The sequence below is a fragment of the Leucopleurus acutus genome (assembly GCF_964270905.1).
Source record: "Leucopleurus acutus genome assembly, chromosome: 3".
NCBI classification, from domain to species: domain Eukaryota; kingdom Metazoa; phylum Chordata; class Mammalia; order Artiodactyla; family Delphinidae; genus Leucopleurus; species Leucopleurus acutus.
In genome coordinates, this window is record NC_139145.1 from 114,470,663 (window position 1) to 114,491,136 (window position 20,474).

Consider the following 20,474-nt stretch of genomic DNA (forward strand, 5'->3'; position numbering starts at 1 on the left):
AGCGTTGACCTAGAGCAAAACATACTTTCTAAAGAAAGGGCAAAGGAGAGAGAGAAGGAATTATAATACTTAAGATCAATAATTTATAAGATTTTAACATTTGAAATTATGATTAGAAGAGAAACTCAAATATGAGTATCTCATGTTTTCTGTGAAAACAACTACCTCTGCTGCCTACAACTGGAATTACCACTTATCCCAGACAAGAGCTTCTTTTACTAATTGGGTCAGATTATATTTTTAGTACAATTTTATTCTAATGAATGTGGGCCTTTTCTATTAACCTTAACAGTCAAGAAAGATGAAACAACGGGAGAATACATCATCTGGGACTTCAAAGTAACTATATATGCTAATGTGACAGGAATGACTGCTTGAGGACAATTTTATCATATCGATTGCAATTATGAAGGGAAAATAAAATCTTCTCAAGTATTCTTCACTCTCTCTGAGTTAATTAAATTTTATAACCTTTGCTAAACTCTTCAAACAATAGAATCTTACTCAGGCAATATGAAATAATTGTAAAGAACTTGATTATTGTCCAAAAATTCCTCTGGCTTGATAGATTTAGTATGTTCCTTTATTTTCATTGCAAGAAGTTATCATCAACATCATCACTGTTGCAAGCATGATCACTGATAGCATTTATTGAATCCATAGGGCACACTGTTAGGGAGAGAGACACCAAGAAGTGTAAGATATGGTCCCTGCCCTTGAGAAATTTATAATCTAAATGGACCTATTTAGATTGGTTAAAGTTGGTCCAAAATAATTTATTTAATCCTGTGATTTATAACAGTCATTCAGCGGGGACACATATGGGTAATATTGGACTCCCATCTTTTTTTGTTGTTTTTAATAAATTTATTTATTTATTTATTTTGGCTGCGTTGGGTCTTCGTTGCCGCGCGCGGGCTTTCTCTAGTTGTGGCGAGCGGGGGCTACTCTTTGTTGTGGTGCACGGGCTTTTTCTTGCGGTGGCTTCTCTTGTTGTGGAGCACAGGCTCTAGGCGCACGGGCTTCAGTAGTTGTGGCACGTGAGCTCAGTAGCTGTGGCTCGCGGGCTCTAGAGCACAGGCTCAGTAGTTGTGGCGCACAGGCTTAGTTGCTCCGCGGCATGTGGGATCTTCCCGGACCAGGTCTCGAACCCGTGTCCCCTGCATCGGCAGGCGGACTCTCAACCACTGTGCCACCAGGGAAGTCCCCTTGGGCTTCCATCTTAAAGTTATCTTAAAATAGATTCTACCTCCTACCTTTGCTAAGAGATAAACATTTGTTTTCAAAATGAATGCAGATGTCATTAGTTACCTTTTTGCAGAGAGAATGAAATCTGTTGATCCCTAGAAGATAAAACACTAATCCTCTGGGCATTTTATTTGGGTGACTTGGGGAAGCAGTTCAAGTCCCATCTCTGCAATTGACTGGCAGTGTACCTATCAATGGTAGCACATTATTACTCCAGCTGCTAGGCTAAAGGATGGGCTCTCCATGTCTTTGATTTGAAAGAAATTCTGTATCATTGAATACAATGGCATATTTGCATCAGTAAGCCACAGTCTCACCTCCCTCCCTTTGTAATTAACCTGGCCAACAAATAATGCTGAAGTTGCAGTGCACTCTATGCCTCTGATGTATTTCTAAATCAGTTTTCTGTGTGAAAACTTACCTAACATTTCCATGACATAGACATCATGTACCAAAAAAGGTCAAGTTTTCTAATACAGAATACAATAGTACTCATCACATGTTAGTATAAAGAAAGTATTTAATATCCGGAGATGTTTTACATTGATTTTCAGTGCTTGGATTCAGGAAAAAAGAGAATTTTTTCCCTTACAAATTGGGCATATGGAAATAATAAGGATAATTGGGCAAGTATATTTCCTGAAAAAATGCTCTAAGTGTGAAAAAATGCTCTAAGTGTATCTTTCCGGTTCATTTTGTTTGCTTGGCAATCAGGCCTTACGTGATTATCAAATTTCCTTTATAATCACGTTTAATTTTAAGTTAATGATCCATTTCCTTTATCAGTGGTATTAGTGGATGACTTTTACAACATAACATGCAGTCACGCAGATCAGCAGGTTCTGTGGGTAAAGCAGGTCTTTGAGGCTTTCCAATTCACACTCCAGTCTATTCTCAATTAGGTACTTTGAAGAAGTTGCTTAGAACTTTAAGAGCCTTTACAACCTTGAGATTCTGGATATATGTGCTTTCTCTTTATTCTTTTTGTTTTCACAATACATTTTCAAACCTGTAGAAAGTTGAAAGAAGAAAACAATGAATACATGTATACTATTCACCTAGTTCACCAAATATTAACATTTTGCCACATTTTTCTCTTGATATTATATATACCTTTAAGAAGACTTTCTCCCCCGATCCACCTGAAAATAAGTTGCAGATATCTTTACCATAGGTGTTTCCACATACATCTCCTAAAAACAGGACTTTATCCCACCCATCCAAAATACAATTATATCACCTAAAAATGTGACATTAGTTTAATAACATCATCTAATATACAATCCATATCCACATTCCCCTAATTGTCCGCAAGATATTTCTTATGTTGTTGTTTTTCAAATCCAGGGTGCGATCAAGTTTTACACATTGCATTTTTTTTATGTCTCTAACATTTTTTTCCTAAAGTAGTTCCCCTGTCTTTTTACACTCATAACAGAATTTTTTGAAGAGTCCAGGTCTGTGTGTTCTGTCTTAATAAAAAAATTAAAATTTTGAAAAAAGAGAGCCCTGATAAATGGACGGTGTGTTATTTTTTCTGTTGCCAGTGCCTGAGAAAAACCTAACTATTGGGCCTAACTTCTTCAGTCCAGCAACATGACTCATTTTATATAAAAAATGTTGATAAAAAGGAGAAATCCTATAATGTGTCTGTAATAACAAGCAATGCCAGGATTTAAAACTAGCCATGAACACATAGATCATTAAAATTTTCCTGAGTCTGCTTAACTATCCAAGATAATGTCCGAATGTTTGAGCTAGAAGAACCTCAGAGGCAAATTAGCTAGCTTAATTCCTTATATTAGAAGTAAGGAAAGTGAGTCTTAAAGAGTCTGTAATTTGCCAAGGTTACACTGCCAGTGAATTGTAAAGGTGGGACTAGAAATAAGACGTCTTGATTTCCAATATCCTCATGTCTCTGATTCTCTCATTATCTTCTCTGCCATCACCATCCATCCCTTTTGTTTCCTTTCTTTTCTAATTCTTCCTGTCCTTCCTTTTTCTCCTTTTTATTGAGCAGGCAACAACAGATTTTTTTTTTTTTAACTCACTTCTGTTACACTCCTGCCAGGCTTTCTCAATAGCTACACTATTGACATTTGGGGCTAGGTATTCTTTGTTGTGGGGTGCTGTCCGGTGCATGGTAAGATATTTAGCAGCATCCTTGGATTCTAACCACCTGAGGCCAGTGACACTCCTCTGTCTGTGACGATCAAAAATGTCAAACATACCCGGGGGCTGGGGGCTGGGGGCAAAACTGTCCCTGATTGAGAACTACTGCCAAATGCTTCTTATTTTGGCAGTGGTTCTTGTTTCATTTATTAACCCTCCTTTTATTCCAAGTCAATATGAATTCAGAATTGTATGTAGTTGGAATCACAGTATAGATACAATTTTTCTTCTATTATTTTTACTTATTTCATGATAAGTATTTTCACTGTTACTGTATGATATTTGTTGTTTTTGTCTACCTAAGATTCCCTGCTCCTCCTTCCAGTAAGACCACCCCTTTGTCCATTGTGGAACCGCATCTCCCTTAGTCCAATCATTTGATTCTAGGATCCTTCCCCTGTCCAAAGGGTACACAAGGGACTCAGGCCTGACCAGTCATAATAATCCATCTCCAAAGCCACAGTGATTAGTCCTAGTGATAGGCATATCACCCAAGTTGGGCCAATCAGAGCCCTTTCCTGGGAATTTGCTGGAAGACTCTATTTCATTTGGGTTGCTAAACTGTGATGTAAAGTTGAAGCTCCCTGCAGCTATGTCATCGGCTTGTTGGCAGTTCAAGAGAATGAAGCCAACACAGACAGAAAGCAGGGCTTAAGATGGGAGAGAAAATCCTGGTGGTATCATTTGAATCCCTACATCCATTCACCTCTAAGGGCAGTGAAACCCTTGTCAATAAATCTCTTCCCCCACATCCTTTCTTTTTTCATTTATTTTTTGCTAAGAAGGTTTGACATGGATTCTTTCACCTGCAACAAAAAAGAGTCCTGCTTAAGAAAATAGTGTTCATGTTTATAATATTTAATGGTTCATATTTCCTCAAGTTGTAGTGCCATGATTTCCTTAACTGTTCTGCTAACATTAAACTTTAAAGTGATTTGAGATATTTTTCCCTTATAAATGCAGCGTTCTTTTTCAGTGCCTTTTGAATGACTTCCAGTAAATTTTCCATTAGTTTCCTCAAACATGGGCCCTTGGTTTGAATTCCGAACTACAAGATTTAAAATTGAATGATTTACCACCTGATTTAAGGCCATTTGGTTCTGCTTTATTCTCTTTTGCTTTTATGCTTCTATTACAGTCATTCCACCTGTGATTATACCAGATGTTGTGGTAGTATCCGCTCCAGCTGCATGGGCATATTTGAATGCATTAGTGTGTTATGTCAGTGGTTTAGGAAATTTTTTATGGTACCACGAAGATTAACTTCTGACCCTTGTAGTATGTATGTAGTGTTTCTTTTAACTATTAACTGCAAAACCGATGTTGTTCAATATTAAGTTTTCAAATCTTTGCATTCACTTAAGATATAGAATTACTCTATTATCCTAATGTCTGTGAAAAATGCCTCTGATTGTTTCATTACTATGAAGTCTTTATGTATCTCATTTACCTGCGTAAATTAACTTTTCCATATCTAAGGTCTAGTTCAAATGTTATTGCATTCTATGATTTCTTTTATCACTTATCCAGTTTGTTTCCATCTCTCATTGCACTTAGTAAATCTACCTTATAACTATGAGAGATGATGCAATAATGAGGGACGTGCCAATTTAGGGTCCTATAATAGTCATGGACTTGCCTTTCAGAGAATCGTAGGCAGCAACATGCTACAAAACATATCACCATCAAATTTATGGAATCATAGTTTATAACAACAAAAAAATTAGAAATAAATCAATGTTCATCATTGGGGGGCTAATTTAATGAATTATGATACAGCCATAAAATGGAAAAGTATGCAGCTGGAAAAAAGAACAAATAAGTTTTAAATATATTGATACATCTCTAATATATATATATATATATATATATATATATTTTTTTTTTTTTTTTTGCGGTATGCAGGCCTCTCACTGTTGTGGCCTCTCCCGTTGCAGAGCACAGGCTCCAGACGCGCAGGCCCAGTGGCCATGGCTCACGGGCCCAGCCGCTCCGCGGCATGTGGGATCTTCCTGGACCGGGGCACGAACCTGTGTCCCTTGCATCGGCAGGCGGACTCTCAACCACTGTGCCACCAGGGAAGCCCTCTAAGATATATTATTAAGTATCTGAAGGGGTGGTGTAGCAGGGTAATTAAAATTGTGGACCTTGAAGTCTGGTCTAGGTTCAAAGACCAGGTCTGCTATTTATTAGTGGTGTAAACTTGGACAAATTTCTTAAGCCCAATTCTTCAGTTTTTTCACCTATGAAATGAAGATGTAATGGTAACTACCTTACAGGATTGTATGAGGATCAAGTGAGTTAATACATGCCAAGCACTTAGAAGACTGTCTGGTTTATAGTAAAACAATAGAACTATAACAATGGGATGTGAGTGAATGATTTTTGAATTATTTAATATAACTAATAAAAGTAAAAAATTTAATCTTTCTTGAATATATTGCAACATATTGAAGATCTTTATTGAATATATTACGTATTTTCACCATTACTACCTTGTACTATAGTATTACACATATTCATGTAGAGGTTTATCTCTTCTTACTATGATGTCTTTGAGGAAAAGGCTTGGCTTTTCCTCAATTTTGTACCAAGTATGATCTCCAGCACGTGTCATGTGCAAGGTAAGTTCCATATGTATTTGTTGACTGTATTAATAAAACATTCAGATTCCTCTCTGCATATAAAACTTTCAGAGCTTTCACATTTTTAAGGAGTTTTAGAAGATATCTAAGGGAGTTGATCCTATAATTTCAACATTTAGGGGCAAGTCCAGAGATTTTGTTAACATAGAAGTTAGGAAGTTTATTTGTACCTGGATGAGCAGTATTCTGAACGTATTTCCTTTCGTTGAAAAAAGAGTTTGGGGGGCTTCCCTGGTGGCGCAGTGGTTGAGAGTCCGCCTGCCGATGCAGGGAACGCGGGTTTGTGCCCTGGTCCGGGAAGATCCCACATGCCGCAGAGCGGCTAGACTCGTGAGCCATGGCTGCTGAGCCTGCGCGTCTGGAGCCTGTGCTCCACAATGGGAGAGGCCACAACAGAGAAAGGCCCGCGTCCCGCAAAAAAAAAAAAAAGAGTTTGGGGCTTCCCTGGTGGCTCAGTGGTTAAGAATCGCCCTGCCAATGCAGGAGACAGGGGTTCGAACCCTGGTCTGGGAAGATCTCACAAGCCACGGAGCAACTAAGCCGTGTGCCACAACTACTGAGCCAATGCACTGCAACTACTGAAGCCCGTGTGCCTAGAGCCCGTGCTCTGAAACAAGAGAAGCCACCGCAGTGAGAAGCCTGGGCACTGAAAGGAAGAGTAGCCTCCACTCGCGCAACCAGAGAAAGCCCGCGCACAGCAATGAAGACCCAACTCAGCCAAAAATAAATAAATACAATTTTTTAAAAGAAATTTTATTTTTAAATGAGGAAGAGAACTAATAGCTTTTAGGAACTTTCAGTCTCAGAAAGATCAAGAACTTGCCTGCCTTTGTACATCTAGCTGGTGATGGAGTCAGGGTTCGAACCTGGATATGGTTGATTGTTCTTTCTGTAAAAGGGACTGTAAAAGGGAGGTAGAAAGGAAAGCTACATTCACTGATTTGTAAGTGAGCCTCGGAGAGAGGACATGAGGAAGATGCTCCCTAGACTTTTACTTCAGCAGAGCTTATCTTTGCTGAGCACATCACCTAGCTATTTAAGCTCCTTCCAAAACCTAGGACTGAATAAAAATAGTCAATATGTTAGGAATGTGAGGAAAAATATTACAAAATCATTTTATACAACTTAAGCCTTTGCCTCTGAGATTAAGTCCATCTAAAACTCTTAAATAAAATAAGAGAATATAAGTGGCCTAAATGTTCCCTTTGTGATATTTAGAGATAATAGTTTCTATTCTTATATCATCATCTCAAATAAATATTAGTCGTTGTCTAATGTAGGGCTTATCACATTGCATTTTTCCAGATCAATTTCATTATAAAATATAATAATGAGGTCATGGCATTTTCAAAGCATAAGTTTGCAGGTGTGTACCACTTCAGAAAACCTGAAATATGAAAATCCCCAAAAGCTTGGTAAATTGGAGGATTGCATAAATTCAGTTACAGAAGAGTTCTTCACATTCCAAAATAATTGATCATGGGGTTTCTTTAAACAGGAGGGCGTTACAGCTCATATTCATTTGGCAAAAGAAACTTTGTACTCTATCTGGGAAAGTTGTCCTCTTTAACTCAATGCAAAACTTCCAGAGGGATTTGTATCACAGAGCAAGGCATAGCTAACTAAAAGGCGCAGCTGTCCCAGTCAATTCTGTTTACCAATGGGGGTGAGAATCAGGGCAAGTACCAAATTAGAATGGGTGGTCAGGGAAGACCTCTGATTAGGTGACATTTGAGCAAACAGCTGAATAGAATAAAGCCTGAATAAAGCTGATGGAGTCAGCCTTTTGATGACCCATTGGAAGAATGTTCTGGGCAGAGAACTCAGCAAGTAAGGTCTCCCAGGTCAGAACAAGCTTGGTGGATCAAGAAACAAAACACCAGACTGTCTGGAGTGTACTAAACTAGGGGGAGTGGCTCACAATTAAGTCCTTAGATGTAAATGAGGATCAAGCAGGACGATGGTAAGCACGTGTAATTAATTTGGATCGTGAAATATTTAAGAGCTCAATAAATGGAAACTCTTGTTATTAGAGATCAAATTATTGTTTTATTCATAATTCAAATTTAAATGTTTTTTGAAATGGGAGCACTTAGAGAAATACTTGTGAAATTTGTACCTCATGTCTTCACTAACGCTGTAAAATTTAAATTCTATTAAAAACCATAAGAGAGTCATTTTCTAATTGTAAAGGCTGCTAAAACTATTTGTATAAAATTTATTGTTTTATAAATATTTGTTTATTGTTTCTAGCCTAGATTTATGCTGAGAGTCTTTTTTACCCCAATCCTTAACCATCCTCAATCCTGAAAATATTTTCCTAAAATTTATTCAAGTTTTGTGGTTTATTTTTGATCAATCTGGAATTTATGTTTAGATTGTGTGAGTTAGAGATTGTGGTAGGTTGAATGATAACCCCTAAATATATTCAAATCCTAATTCCTAGAAATTGTGAATGTTACCTTATATGGCAATAGTGACTTTGCAGACATGATTAAAGTAAGGATTTTGAGATGAGGAGATTAGCCTGGATTTCCTGGGTAGGTCCTAAATATAATCACAAATGTCCATGTAGGAAGGAGGCAGAGGGAGACCTGTCACAGATTGGGAGAAGGCAAAGTGACGACAGAGCAGAGAGTTTTGAAGATGTTATGCTGCTGGCCTTAAAGATGGAAGAAGGGGCCAAAAGCCAAGGAATGCAAGGAATGCAGCTCTAGCCGCTAGAACAGGCAAGGAACTCTTATCCCCTAGAGCTCTGGAAGGAGTTGCCCTTCCCATACTTTAGAATGTATATCTTGATTTCAATCTTCTGAGCTCCAGAACTTCAAGAGAATAAATTTATGTTGTTTTAAGCTGCTAGTCTTCTGGTAATTTGTTACAGCAGCCATCAGAAATCTAACTTTATTTTTTCCCCTATAGTTAACTAATTAATTATCCCAGTACCATTTATTGAAGAATACATTATTTCATAAGTGTTCTGAAATATTAACTTTATCAAAATGTCAATATTCACTTAGAGCTAGTCTGTTTCTATTCTATCAATCAGTCTACTGATTCTTGAGACACTACCAAACGTTTAAATTGCGATAACTTTATAGTGCATTTACGTGAGTGGTAGGGTAATTCCTTCACCATGCTATATTCCACTCCCCCCCAGATTTCTTGCTTTAAGCGGCATTTATTTTTCCAGATAAACTTTAGATTCAATTTGTCTGGTAAAATTTTTAAATTTTGATGGAAGCTGCGTTAAGTACATAGAAACACTTGAATATTCCTATCCAGAAACACAGACTCTCTTCAGGTCTTTCCCTTGCTGCCCACCCTTTGGTGAAATTTTATAGTTTTTCTTCACTTATGTCTTGTAAATTTCTTAAGGCTTATTTTTTGCTACTGTGGAATAGGGTCTTTTTTAAATTACATTTTGTAAAAGATATTATTGGTGCATACGAGTGCTATTGGATTTTGAATCTGGCCACTCTGCTGAATCAACGTAGAGGTCTAATAATTTTCTCTTAGATTTTCCAGCAAGATAATCATATTGGGCTTCCCTGGTGGCGCAGTGGTTAAGAATCTGTCTGCTAATGTAGGGGACACGGGTTCGAGCCCTACTCTGGGAGGATCCCACATGCCGCAGAGCAACTAGGCCCGTGAGCCACAATTACTGAGCCTGCGCGTCTGGAGCCTGTGCTCCACAACAAGAGAGGCCGCGATAGTGAGAGGCCTGCGCACCGCGATGAAGAGTGGTCCCCACTTGCCACAACTAGAGAAAGCCCTCGCACAGAAACGAACACACAACACAGCAAAAATAAATAAATTAATTAATAAACTCCTACCCCCAACATCTAAAAAAAAAAAGATAATCATATTATCAATAAATATTATAATCTTTTCTTTCCCACTATTTATTATTTTATTTATCTTTCTTATCTTATTGCATTATCTAGAATCTATAGAAGAGTATTACATGGTAATAGTGTTATTAGGCATATCTATTCTTTTTCTGACTCTAGTTGGAATACTTTCATGTTTCACTATTAAATATGAATATGTGTTTTACTTTATATGTTTTGTGGAGGTATTTTAACATAATCTATACATACAACATTTATACAGTAGTCCTCCCTTATCCACGGTGGATATGTTCAAAAACCCCAGTGGATGCCTGAAACCATGAATAGTACTGAACCGTACATATACTATGTTTTTTCTACTCATACATAGCAATGATAATATTTAATTTATAAATTAGGCACAGTAAGAGAGTATTCAAATTGCCAGCATCACTACTCCTGAACTTTGTGTCTATTATTAAATAAAATAAGGTTTACTTGAATACAATCCCTATGATACAGATAAGCGAGATGACTACTAAGTGACTAACGAACAGGTAGTGTATATAGCGTGGATATGGTGGACAAAGGGATGATTCATGTCCTGGGCAGAATAGAGTGGGACAGCACAAGATTTCATCATGCTACTCAGAACAGCATGCAATTTAAAATTTATAAATTGTTTATTTCTGGAATTTTTCATTTAATACTTTTGGACTGCAGTTGACTGCAGGTAACTGAAACTATGGAAAGCAAAACTGTGGACAAGTGGGGACTACTGTATACGCACAATAATGGTAACACTATTTCCTTCCATTTCTTAGGTTATTAATTATGACTTTAAATCAGAAGAACTGATTGTTATTAAATCCATTTCCAATATCTATTGATATATATACTATATATAATAAGTATAATAAGTTTTTTAATGTTAAAAATTATTTTATTATATGTAAAACCTACTGGGTAATTTTATGTTTTCATTTAATATTAGTTCAGTATATTATTTAGAAAGTCTATAGCTCTCCTTTTTTTGTATTAAAAAAATGTCAGGCTTGGATTTCATTAATGCTGGTCTTAAAATAAATTTGGAAGTGCTTTGTCTTTTTCTTTTTAAAAATTCAGTAATAGTTTAACATAACAGAAATTGGAAGTCCTTATAGGCCTAATAGAACTGTATTGGTTTAGTATCTCTCTGGTGGTAGATTTTTGACAACTTTTTCAATTTTTTCTATAATTATTTAGTCTATTCATGTTTCCTACAACTTTTTGAATCAATTTTTATAACTTACACTCTCCTAGAAAATAAAGAGAAAAGTTTAACTTTCATTATTCATAATGTGCCTACAAATAAAAGAGACAGATAACTCATTTAAAAATAAGCAAATGCCAACTCTGCATAATTAATAGAAAAAAATTCAAAAGGCCAATTAATGTATGCTTTAACTCCATCCCATTTGGGGTAATCATATAGTCCTGTTTCCCCGGGAAAGGCCTGGTTTATATATGCTCTTCCAGTAAAATTATGACTAGCGTCATAAAAAGTCTTAAAAGTTTCCACTTTGGACAATACATTATTATGTGGACCCTAATTATAACAAATGAGATAAAAGTTTAAACAATAGTGAGGATTTTATTATTTATTTTTTGCCAATAAGAGTAGCAAACATTAAAAAGATTTATAATATTCATTGCTGGAAGGGGTATGTTGAAACAGAGGAATATTTGTAGAAGAGATAACTGGTACCCTCCTTTTGGGTTATAAATTTGGCACTATCTATTAAAATTTTAATTGTGCACATCATTGGACCTAGCTATTGGACTTCTGGGATCTTACTTTATGGAAAAACTGATGCTAGTGTACAAACACACGTATGGCCAATGTTGTATGGGCTGTTGACTAAATACATAAAGGTGCACCCGGAGAATGAGCTATTATGTATATGTTTAAAACAATGAGGCAGCCATATATAATGGAATGGAAAGATTTCCGTAATACATTAAAAGAAAAAATAAGATGCAGAATGATAATACAGTTTTTTTGTTTGTTTGTTTTTTAGGAAAGGGTTTAATATTACATGGATTCAGAGGAAAATAAAGAGATCTGGAGAAAAAGAAGGGCTATTTCATAAAGAAGGGGATCAGGGGAAGTTTCAGAGTGAATTGGCAGGAAAAAAGGGACAACGGCTGTCCTGGCCCACAAACTGGTGTGAACAAAGACAAAAGGGCAGAAAATTGAATTGGAGGCTGGGAGTTTAGTTGGTTTAGAGTTTGCCATAGAGGTTAAAACTAAAAGTTCAAGGACCAAGTTACCACTGGCTGAAGGCTTTCACTGCCCACCCTGGCTCTTTTCACTGCCCACCCTGGGTGTCTCTTTCTGGACCTGGCCAAGGACGTGGGCGCCGTCATGGAGTTGACGTCCCCATAACAAGGACAGAAAGGTTTGACGCAAGGAGGCTGATAAAAGAAATGTTCACATATTGCGATATAGGGAAGTCATTCTGCCTTATACATGAGTTTAATTTTATGCTAACTAAAATAGCCTGTTGGGGCCTATCAAACATACATTGTACATCTGCTTTAATTATTAAAGAAAAAGGGCACATTGACCAAAAGTAAAGAACGTCCATGTTAAAAATAAAGATTAAAAATGCCCTTTTTCCTGGGATACCAGTGCTGGTCCTCCTTTGATGATAAGACTCCCTTCCCACATGTCAAGGCCATGCTGACTCACTGTGTATGTCCTGTTGTTTTTGTTGTTTTGAAACCCTGAAGAAATGTAACCCTGGCTTTTTTTTTTTTTTTTAAATAAGTTTATCTTTGGCTGCGTTAGGTCTTCATTGCTGCGCGCAGGCTTTCTCTAGTTGCGGCGATCGGGGGCTGATGATACAGTTTTAACTGACATTTGGTAAAATATACACATGTATAATTTGTTTTTCTATGCTTAGATAAAAGTTTGAAAATATATACACCAAATTTAACACCTATTATCATGAGGGTTCAGATGAACAGAAGCTGAAATCAGAAAATTCAATATAGGTTTTGTTAAAAGGTTAGGGAAAAAGTCATTTTGAAAAAGCAGCATATTTATCAATGATCCTGAGATTCTATATATGTGCGTAGGAAACAGAAAAATCTGCTTCTGGCTTGGTAACAAACATCAAAGAATAAGTCTTTGGTTCAACTAGAACTGATGTTTCTTCTGGTTGGAAGCATGACCATTTTTCCTGTCAGAAAACGTCATAAATATATAAAAGCTTTTTGAATTCTGAAGAGATGGGAACACTAGACCTCAACGTATGTAGTTATTATTTTTATATATTTTTGTATATTTCTGTAAGAATACTTCTGTAACAGTCTTAGAATCTTAAGGCAGTAAGGGAATTCATCTTGTCAAGTCCCTAATATTTTTTCAGTGATAAAAGAAAGTTTCATCTGTTTTTCCAAAGAATATATGCTTTGCATCTTATACATAATAATCCAGAGAAGAGAAAAAGAAAGTTACCCAACAAATATTTTGAGGAATATATAATCATAATACCTGCACCATTCAAGGACAATGTAAAAAAAATTGTAGTTCAATCTCCTACACTAGTCTGCATGAAAAAATTAAAATACGAAAATATTACCAAATAAAATCAAGCAGGGCTTCCCTGGTGGCGCAGTGGTTGAGAGTCCGCCTGCCGATGCAGGGGACACGGGTTTGTGCCCCCTTCCGGGAGGATCCCACATGCCGCGGAGCGGCTGGGCCCGTGAGCCATGGCCGCTGAGCCTGCGCGCATCCGGCGCCTGTGCTCCGCAGCGGGAGAGGCCACAACAGTGAGAGGCCCACGTACCGCAAAAAAAAAAAAAAAAAAAAAAAAGATTAAAAAAAAAAAAATCAAGCAGTGAGAGACAGACTCAAGAATAAAGAACTTCAAATCTATAAGGAAAACAAACTACTCAGTGTAAAATTGAGTAAATTTCTTTATGTGCAGTTCCCAGAAAAGAAAATGCAAATGGAACAATATCATAAAAAGATGCTTAAATTCATTATGAACACAAAAATTAAAATCAATTATAATAAAATAATATTCATACCTATCATATTGATGAGGATAAAAACTTCAAAAAAACAAAGTGTTAGTGAGAATGTGAGGAAAGAAGATTTCTCATACATTGCTGTGGGAGTGTGAACTGTTAAAATTATATTGGAGAAAAATTTAGGATATTCAGTAAAGGTGCATATAATCTACAACCACGAAATTCTATGCCCAGGAATATATGCCAAAGAGTCTCTAGGGTATGTGTATATCAATGTCCTTATTTCACAGATAAAGGAAAGCAAACCTTAGCTTCTTCTACTATTAAATAAATTAATATATGAAAATCGTTTATGTGCCTCATACATACTAAGCCGTCTACTAAGTATATATCATCATCATCAGGAAAAATCAGCTGTAGGTGAAATTCTCTAAATTGATCGACATCATCGATATTGACAACAAAATATTTTAGGTGCTCCATCATTTCATCCCTGGAAGGGTATTCCAACAGCTGAAGAAAAAACCTGCCAAGTTTTTACCAGAATATGAAGTTTGGAGGGCATTCTGTCCTCCCCCACCTAGAGCCGTGCTTATTTCCAAAGTAACAGTGTGGCTTTTCTTTTTAAAAATAATTTTTTAAAAAAATTAAGATTCTATTTTCTAGAATATTTTTAGGTTACAGCAAAATTGAGAGGAGGTTACAGAAATTTCCCATATATGCCCTGCCCCTACACATGCACAGCCTCCCTGGTTACTACATCTTCACCAGAGTGATCATTTGCTACAATTGATGAACCTATATTGACACACCACTATCACCCAAAGTTCATAGTTTCCATTACGGTTCACTCTTGGTGTTATTCATTCTATGGGTTTGGAGACATGTATCCACCATTATGGTATCATATAGGGCATTTTCAATGCCCTAAAAATCCTCTGTTCTCTGCCTTTCATCCCGCTTCTCCCCAACTCATTTAGTGGCAACCAGTGATCTTTTTACTGTCTTCATAGTTTGGCCTTTTCCAGAAGGTCACATAATTGGAATCACAGAGTATGTAACCTTTTCAGATTGGCTTCTTTCACTTAATAATGTGCATTTAAGTTTCCTCCATGTCTTTTCATGGTTTGATGGCTCATTTCTTTTTAGCACTGAATAATATTTAATTGTCTGGATGTACCACCGTTTGTTTATACATTCACCTACTGAAGGACATCTTGTAGCTTCCCAGTTTTGGTAATTCGGAATAAAGCTACTATAAATATCTGTGTAGATTTTTGCATGGACATAAGTTTTCGGCTCCTTTGGATAAGTACCAAGGAGTTCAATCGCTGGATTATATGGTAGGAGTATGTTTAATTTTGTAAGAAACTGTCCAACTATCTTCCACTGTTGCTGTACAATTTTGCATTCCCAGTAGCAATGAATCAGAGCTTCTGTTGCTCCCCTTCCCCACCAGCATTTGGTGGTGTCCGTGTTCTGGATTTTGGCCATTTGGGTAGGTACGTAGTGATACCTCAGTGTTGCTTCCAGTGTGGCCATTAGAGGAGGTGAGGACAGCACTCTAATCCTTGTACGACGCTCTCCCCTCCCCCACCCAGGCGCTGCCTCCCCAGACTGTTTCCGTAGTTCCCTGACAGTTTCTCAGGGCTCTAAGCTTCAAATTCTGCCTAAAGGGGAAGCAGTACGGAAAGCGTACGGTAGGATCTGAAATCCACCCGAAACGTCAGGCTGAGGAAAGTTACTCCTGGAAAGGTTTCTCAGGTGCTACTCAGGGGCCAGGCAACTTTCTGCCTTGACTCTCCAGACTTTAGTAAGTGATACCACAAGCGGCAGAACAAAGGAAGGAGGTGCCCAGATGATAGCCTACTCCTGGTGCGTGAGGCTCACTCTATTTTATTTTATTCTACTTTTGGTGGCCAGACGCCAGTAGGAATCACTATCTCCTTGAAACCAACGGCCCCAGGATTTTCGTTTGAAGCTTTCACTACAATGAACACATCTAGCAGGTGGTGGATCCTCAAAGACAGGGCCCTGGAGGTTTCCTTTAAACGCAGAGATCTGCGACAAAGGTTGCCTGGGGCAGGTGTAAGACACAGATGGCTGGAGGGAGAGGAGCAGAAACCAGCTTAAAAAGGAAAAGCAATCCTGACATGTTTAGGAAAGTTGATCTGGTGTGTTAACTGGAGTTTCAGGAAAAATCTGAAAGCTACTGGTTTACAACAGGAGTCCGACAAAGAGGTGTCCGGGCTCGGGAACCTCCCAGGGGATCGAAATGGATACACGGGTATTTGTCTCCAAAAAAACTTTAAAAGTCGAGAGTCTAGTCTCCAGCATGCGCGAGGCCTGCCTTCCGCAGAGCCGGGGTCCGAGCCTCTCAGCTACCTCAAAAACCCGGAGAAGGCAAATCCAGTCAGGCCCTGGAGTGCCCGGGGGGGTGGGGGTGGGCTCCGGCCGCCTGCACACTGGGCATGCGCAGTGGGTAGACCGCCAGGTCGGCTTTGGGAGCCGTGACGAGTCCGGAAGCGCCCTGCGGGCGCCCCTCCAAACGAGAACTAGTTTTGTTTCGCTTCCCTCGGACGGGAGCCCGTCGGAGAGAACCCCCGGCTGGGCCAACCCGACACTCGGCAGTACCGCAGCAATGTCCAGCAACAGCTTCGCTTACAGTGAGCAGTCCGGAGGAGGGGAGGCGACGGAGCTGGGTCAGGAGGCGACCTCAACCATTTCCCCCTCCGGCGCCTTCGGCCTCTTTAGCAGCGATATGAAGAAGTGAGGAGAAAGGTTTGGGGTGTGGGGACGGGACTAGGGAGCTGGTGCCCGGGAGGAGCGGGCACCGAGATGGGGCTCCCGGGAGAGGGGTGGGGTCGCGCTAAGACCGCCCCGGAGCCGAGCGGTAACGTTTCCCGCAGCTGGATCAGTTGGGACTGGTGGGAGTTGTTGGGAGTTTGGGATGAGTGTGTGGAGGGGAGTCTCTAGTAGTTTTCAAACTTCAGTGAAAAAAGAACCATTTGGAGCCCTTAGGTGCTGTACCCAAAAATTCTGAATTGGTCTGGGTTGGGGCACAGGCATCTGAATTTTGAACAAACGCTTCAAGCTAATTTAATGTTTGCTTGATCACACCTGGAGAAATTCGCTCACTAGCGTGGAAGGGGTGTTTGGGGAGTTGAGAAGGAACGTGAGAGTGTGGCTAATGGGAAACTGTTCTGTGACCCTCGAATGCAGGAGCTAGGAGGTGTTTTAGACGCTTTATGAAGGGACAAGCTGGTTTATACAGACGTTAATGTTCTCGGGCAACGTCCTTTGCACTACAGACAAAAAAAAAAAAAAACCACCCAAAACCCCTAAAACAAAAAAACAAAACCCAAAAACCACCCCAATCCCAAACACAGTAATAAGCATATGAGTAGAGAATATTTAGTGTTACTCTGAGCAAGTGGTAAAATTTTACAAATTAATAGTGTGAATTTTAAAAATGAACACTAAACATTGTATACTTGGTTTTTTGAAAAGTTATTAAGAGTAAAAAAAAAGAATTATTCAGAGTATTTTAAGTACCACCGAAAAGGGAAAGAACCCCCCCACCGCATTGATTTTTTTGGGGAGGCGAAGGAATGGTTTTAAACTTACAGAGTTCTGGTAACTTTGTATTTTATTGTAATCATTTTTACGTTTTTCTTTTTTTTAATCTCAGTGCTAACTAAACACTATGGTCACATAATAGGCTGACACTAGATTTATGCTAAATTAAGGTAAAGTAGCTGTGCTGGTGGCTTGGCGGTGTCAGAAAGATAAATTAAAATTTAATTTAAATTTATTTTAAAAGACATTCTGGAAAGTGCTAGTAGTTGAAATTGGGATTACATTTTCACTGTATTAAGCTAACTGAAATCCTGTATGGAGTGTGTGAAATAGAGTTTTTGGTTTGTTTATTTGTTTCCTTATTCGCAGGTTAGAAAAGTTTAAAAGTAATAGAAGTAACTTTTCATTTTTCATTCTGTGTATTTAGAGGATAGATTGTTCCAACAAGGAGCTTGTTGCAGCTCTGCTGTTCTATTAGCAGATGTTTCAACTGTTGAATTAACGTATAAGTCTGTAGAGGTCTGTTTCGCACGTGATATGCTTACAATTGATTTACTTTTATGTTTTGTGAACTTCTAAGATATTTTCCTTTTAGAGCCTTTCCTTTCCTATTTTGTCAGATTTGGGCCTGATTTGGAAAAAAATGTGTGGCTTTGACTATGACCAGTGCTGTTGAGGTGCCTGAGCAAGTTGGATTTAAAATAAAAATAGCTAACATTTATAGAGTGCTTGTGCACACTACTTTACATTTATTATTTCATTTGGTCCTCCTAACAACCCTTTGGCTGAGTGTGAGTATGGCTTATGGGAAACTATTCTGTGATGCTCAAGTGTCACAGAGGATCAAGGAGCAACCCAAAGCTACTTCTTTGATCCCACTTTGCGGATGAGAAAATTGGAGCACAAGTGGTTAATTTGCCCAAGATCACAAAGCTAGAACCACTGCACTGCCTGAATTTGAGCTCAATCTAATCTTGGAGCGCATTCTCTTGAGCACTTGGATATGCTACTTACTGCTTGATGAAGTTTATTGTGCTTTTATTAGAGAATGCATACAACTCATTAAAAGTTTAAAACTTTGAATAGTAGTTGTAGACAGTGTATGACCTTGAGGCTTTCAGGAATTAGAAACATTTTGGCCATTGAATTGCAACCTAATGGGGTTGTACGGAAACAAGGAGACCCCTGTTCTGGAAGTGGTCACTTAATCTCTCTTGAGCTTGCATTCTCTCATTTATTAAAGGGTGATATTTCTTGCCTTTTTTAAAACCCAAATGACAAAATTTATATAAAAAACTTAAAGCTTACCCTGTTCCTCTGCTCTAATTTATTTTTTTATCGAAGTATAATTGGCATGTAATGTATTAGTTTCAGGTGTACAACGTAGGTAGGTATTCAGTAGGTATTTTTATATATTGAGAAAGGATCACCACAAGAAGTCTAGTTAACATCCGTCACCACACTTAGTTACAATTTTTTTCCCTGTGATGAGGACTTTCAAGATTCACTTTTTTAGCAGCTTTCAAATAAACAATACAGTATTATTAACTGTAGTCACCATGCTGTACATTACATCCCCCTGACTTATTTATTTTATAACTGGAACTTTGTGCCTTTGACTCTCTTCACCCATTTCGCCCACCCCCTCTGCTCTCATTTTCTTTTTTTTAAAAAATTAATTAATTTATTTTTTAATTTTTGGCTGCCTTGGGTCTTCGTTGCTGTGCGCGGGCTTTCTCTAGTTGCGGTGAGTGGAGGCTACTCTTCATTGCGGTGCGCAGGCTTCTCATTGCAGTGGCTTGTTGCAGAGCACGGGTTCTAGGTGCGTGGGCTTCAGTAGTTGTGGCATGCGGGCTCAGTAGTTGTGGCACGCGAGCTCTAGAGCGCAGGCTCAGTAGTTGTGGCGCACGTCTGCTCTCATTTTCGATGATTTATCAACACTTTGAAATCGTTTCAGGTTTGCAAAAAAGTTGTAGGAATACTACAGAGAACTACTCCTGAGGCACATTCACCAATTTAAAAAACTTGCTGCGTTGCTTTATTTATTTCTCCATACACACGCAGACACACACATTCCATCTTATTATCTCTTCTGATACATCTGAGAATGGGTTGTATACATCATGTCTCTTTATCTTCATACCTCAGTGTGTATTTTATTTAAGAACTGCAGTACTTTTACAACTGTAGTACTGTTATATTCAGGAAATTTAACATTAGTACAATCTACAGTCTGTAATCCCCGTGTTGTCATTTGTTCCAATAAATAATTTTAATTTTTTTTAACATTTTTTTCTCTAGTACAGAATCCAGTCCAGGATCATGTATTTCACTTAGTTCTCATATCTCTTTAATCTCCTTTAATCTGGAATAGTTCCTTAGCCTTTGTCTTTCACTACCTTGACACTTTGAAGAATAAAAGCCAATTACTTTATAGCATGTTAATCAACTTGTCTTTGCTGGTTCCTACATACATTCATGTTATGTATCCCAGGCTACAGTACTAGCTTCTTAGACTATTGTGTCAGGAGGCATAGGATGCCCATCTTCATGATGTTAATTTTCCCAGGTAAAGGGTTGTCCATTATTTATTTATTTTCCAATAATCTATCTATGGGGGGGACAGTTGGAGACCATGCAGATGTTTTGCTCTTCATCAGATTCACCATCCCCTATATTTAGCAACCATCAATGAATCTGTTCAACCAGTCTTTACCACAGTGTCTGCAAAGTGGTGATGTTCTAACTCCTTCCACTATTCTGTTCTTTGGCCGCTTATCCTAAAGCTCTATGTCCTTTTGATCCTTCACTAACCATCTCAAGGATGCCTAATCACTTCCTAGTCACAGGATTATTGATGATTTTTGTTTTCTGAATTTAATCCTATTTATCAATCTTATTTATTCCCTTCCCTTTTAAATAGAACTAAAGTTAGAGAGCTTTAAATGGTTTTATGAAAGCAGATTTTATACATCAT

General features: G+C 38.1%; 1 protein-coding gene across 1 annotated transcript in view; it reads left to right on the forward strand.

Moving 5' to 3' along the window:
• The first annotated feature begins 16,424 nt into the window (after window positions 1-16,424).
• AP3B1 (adaptor related protein complex 3 subunit beta 1) overlaps window positions 16,425-20,474 on the forward strand; it is a 273,819-nt gene continuing 269,769 nt past the window's right edge. The window contains exon 1 of the mRNA XM_082835235.1: window positions 16,425-16,687. Coding sequence (XP_082691361.1) covers window positions 16,560-16,687 — 128 coding nt within the window. The 5' untranslated portion in view covers window positions 16,425-16,559. The remainder of the gene's footprint in view (window positions 16,688-20,474) is intronic.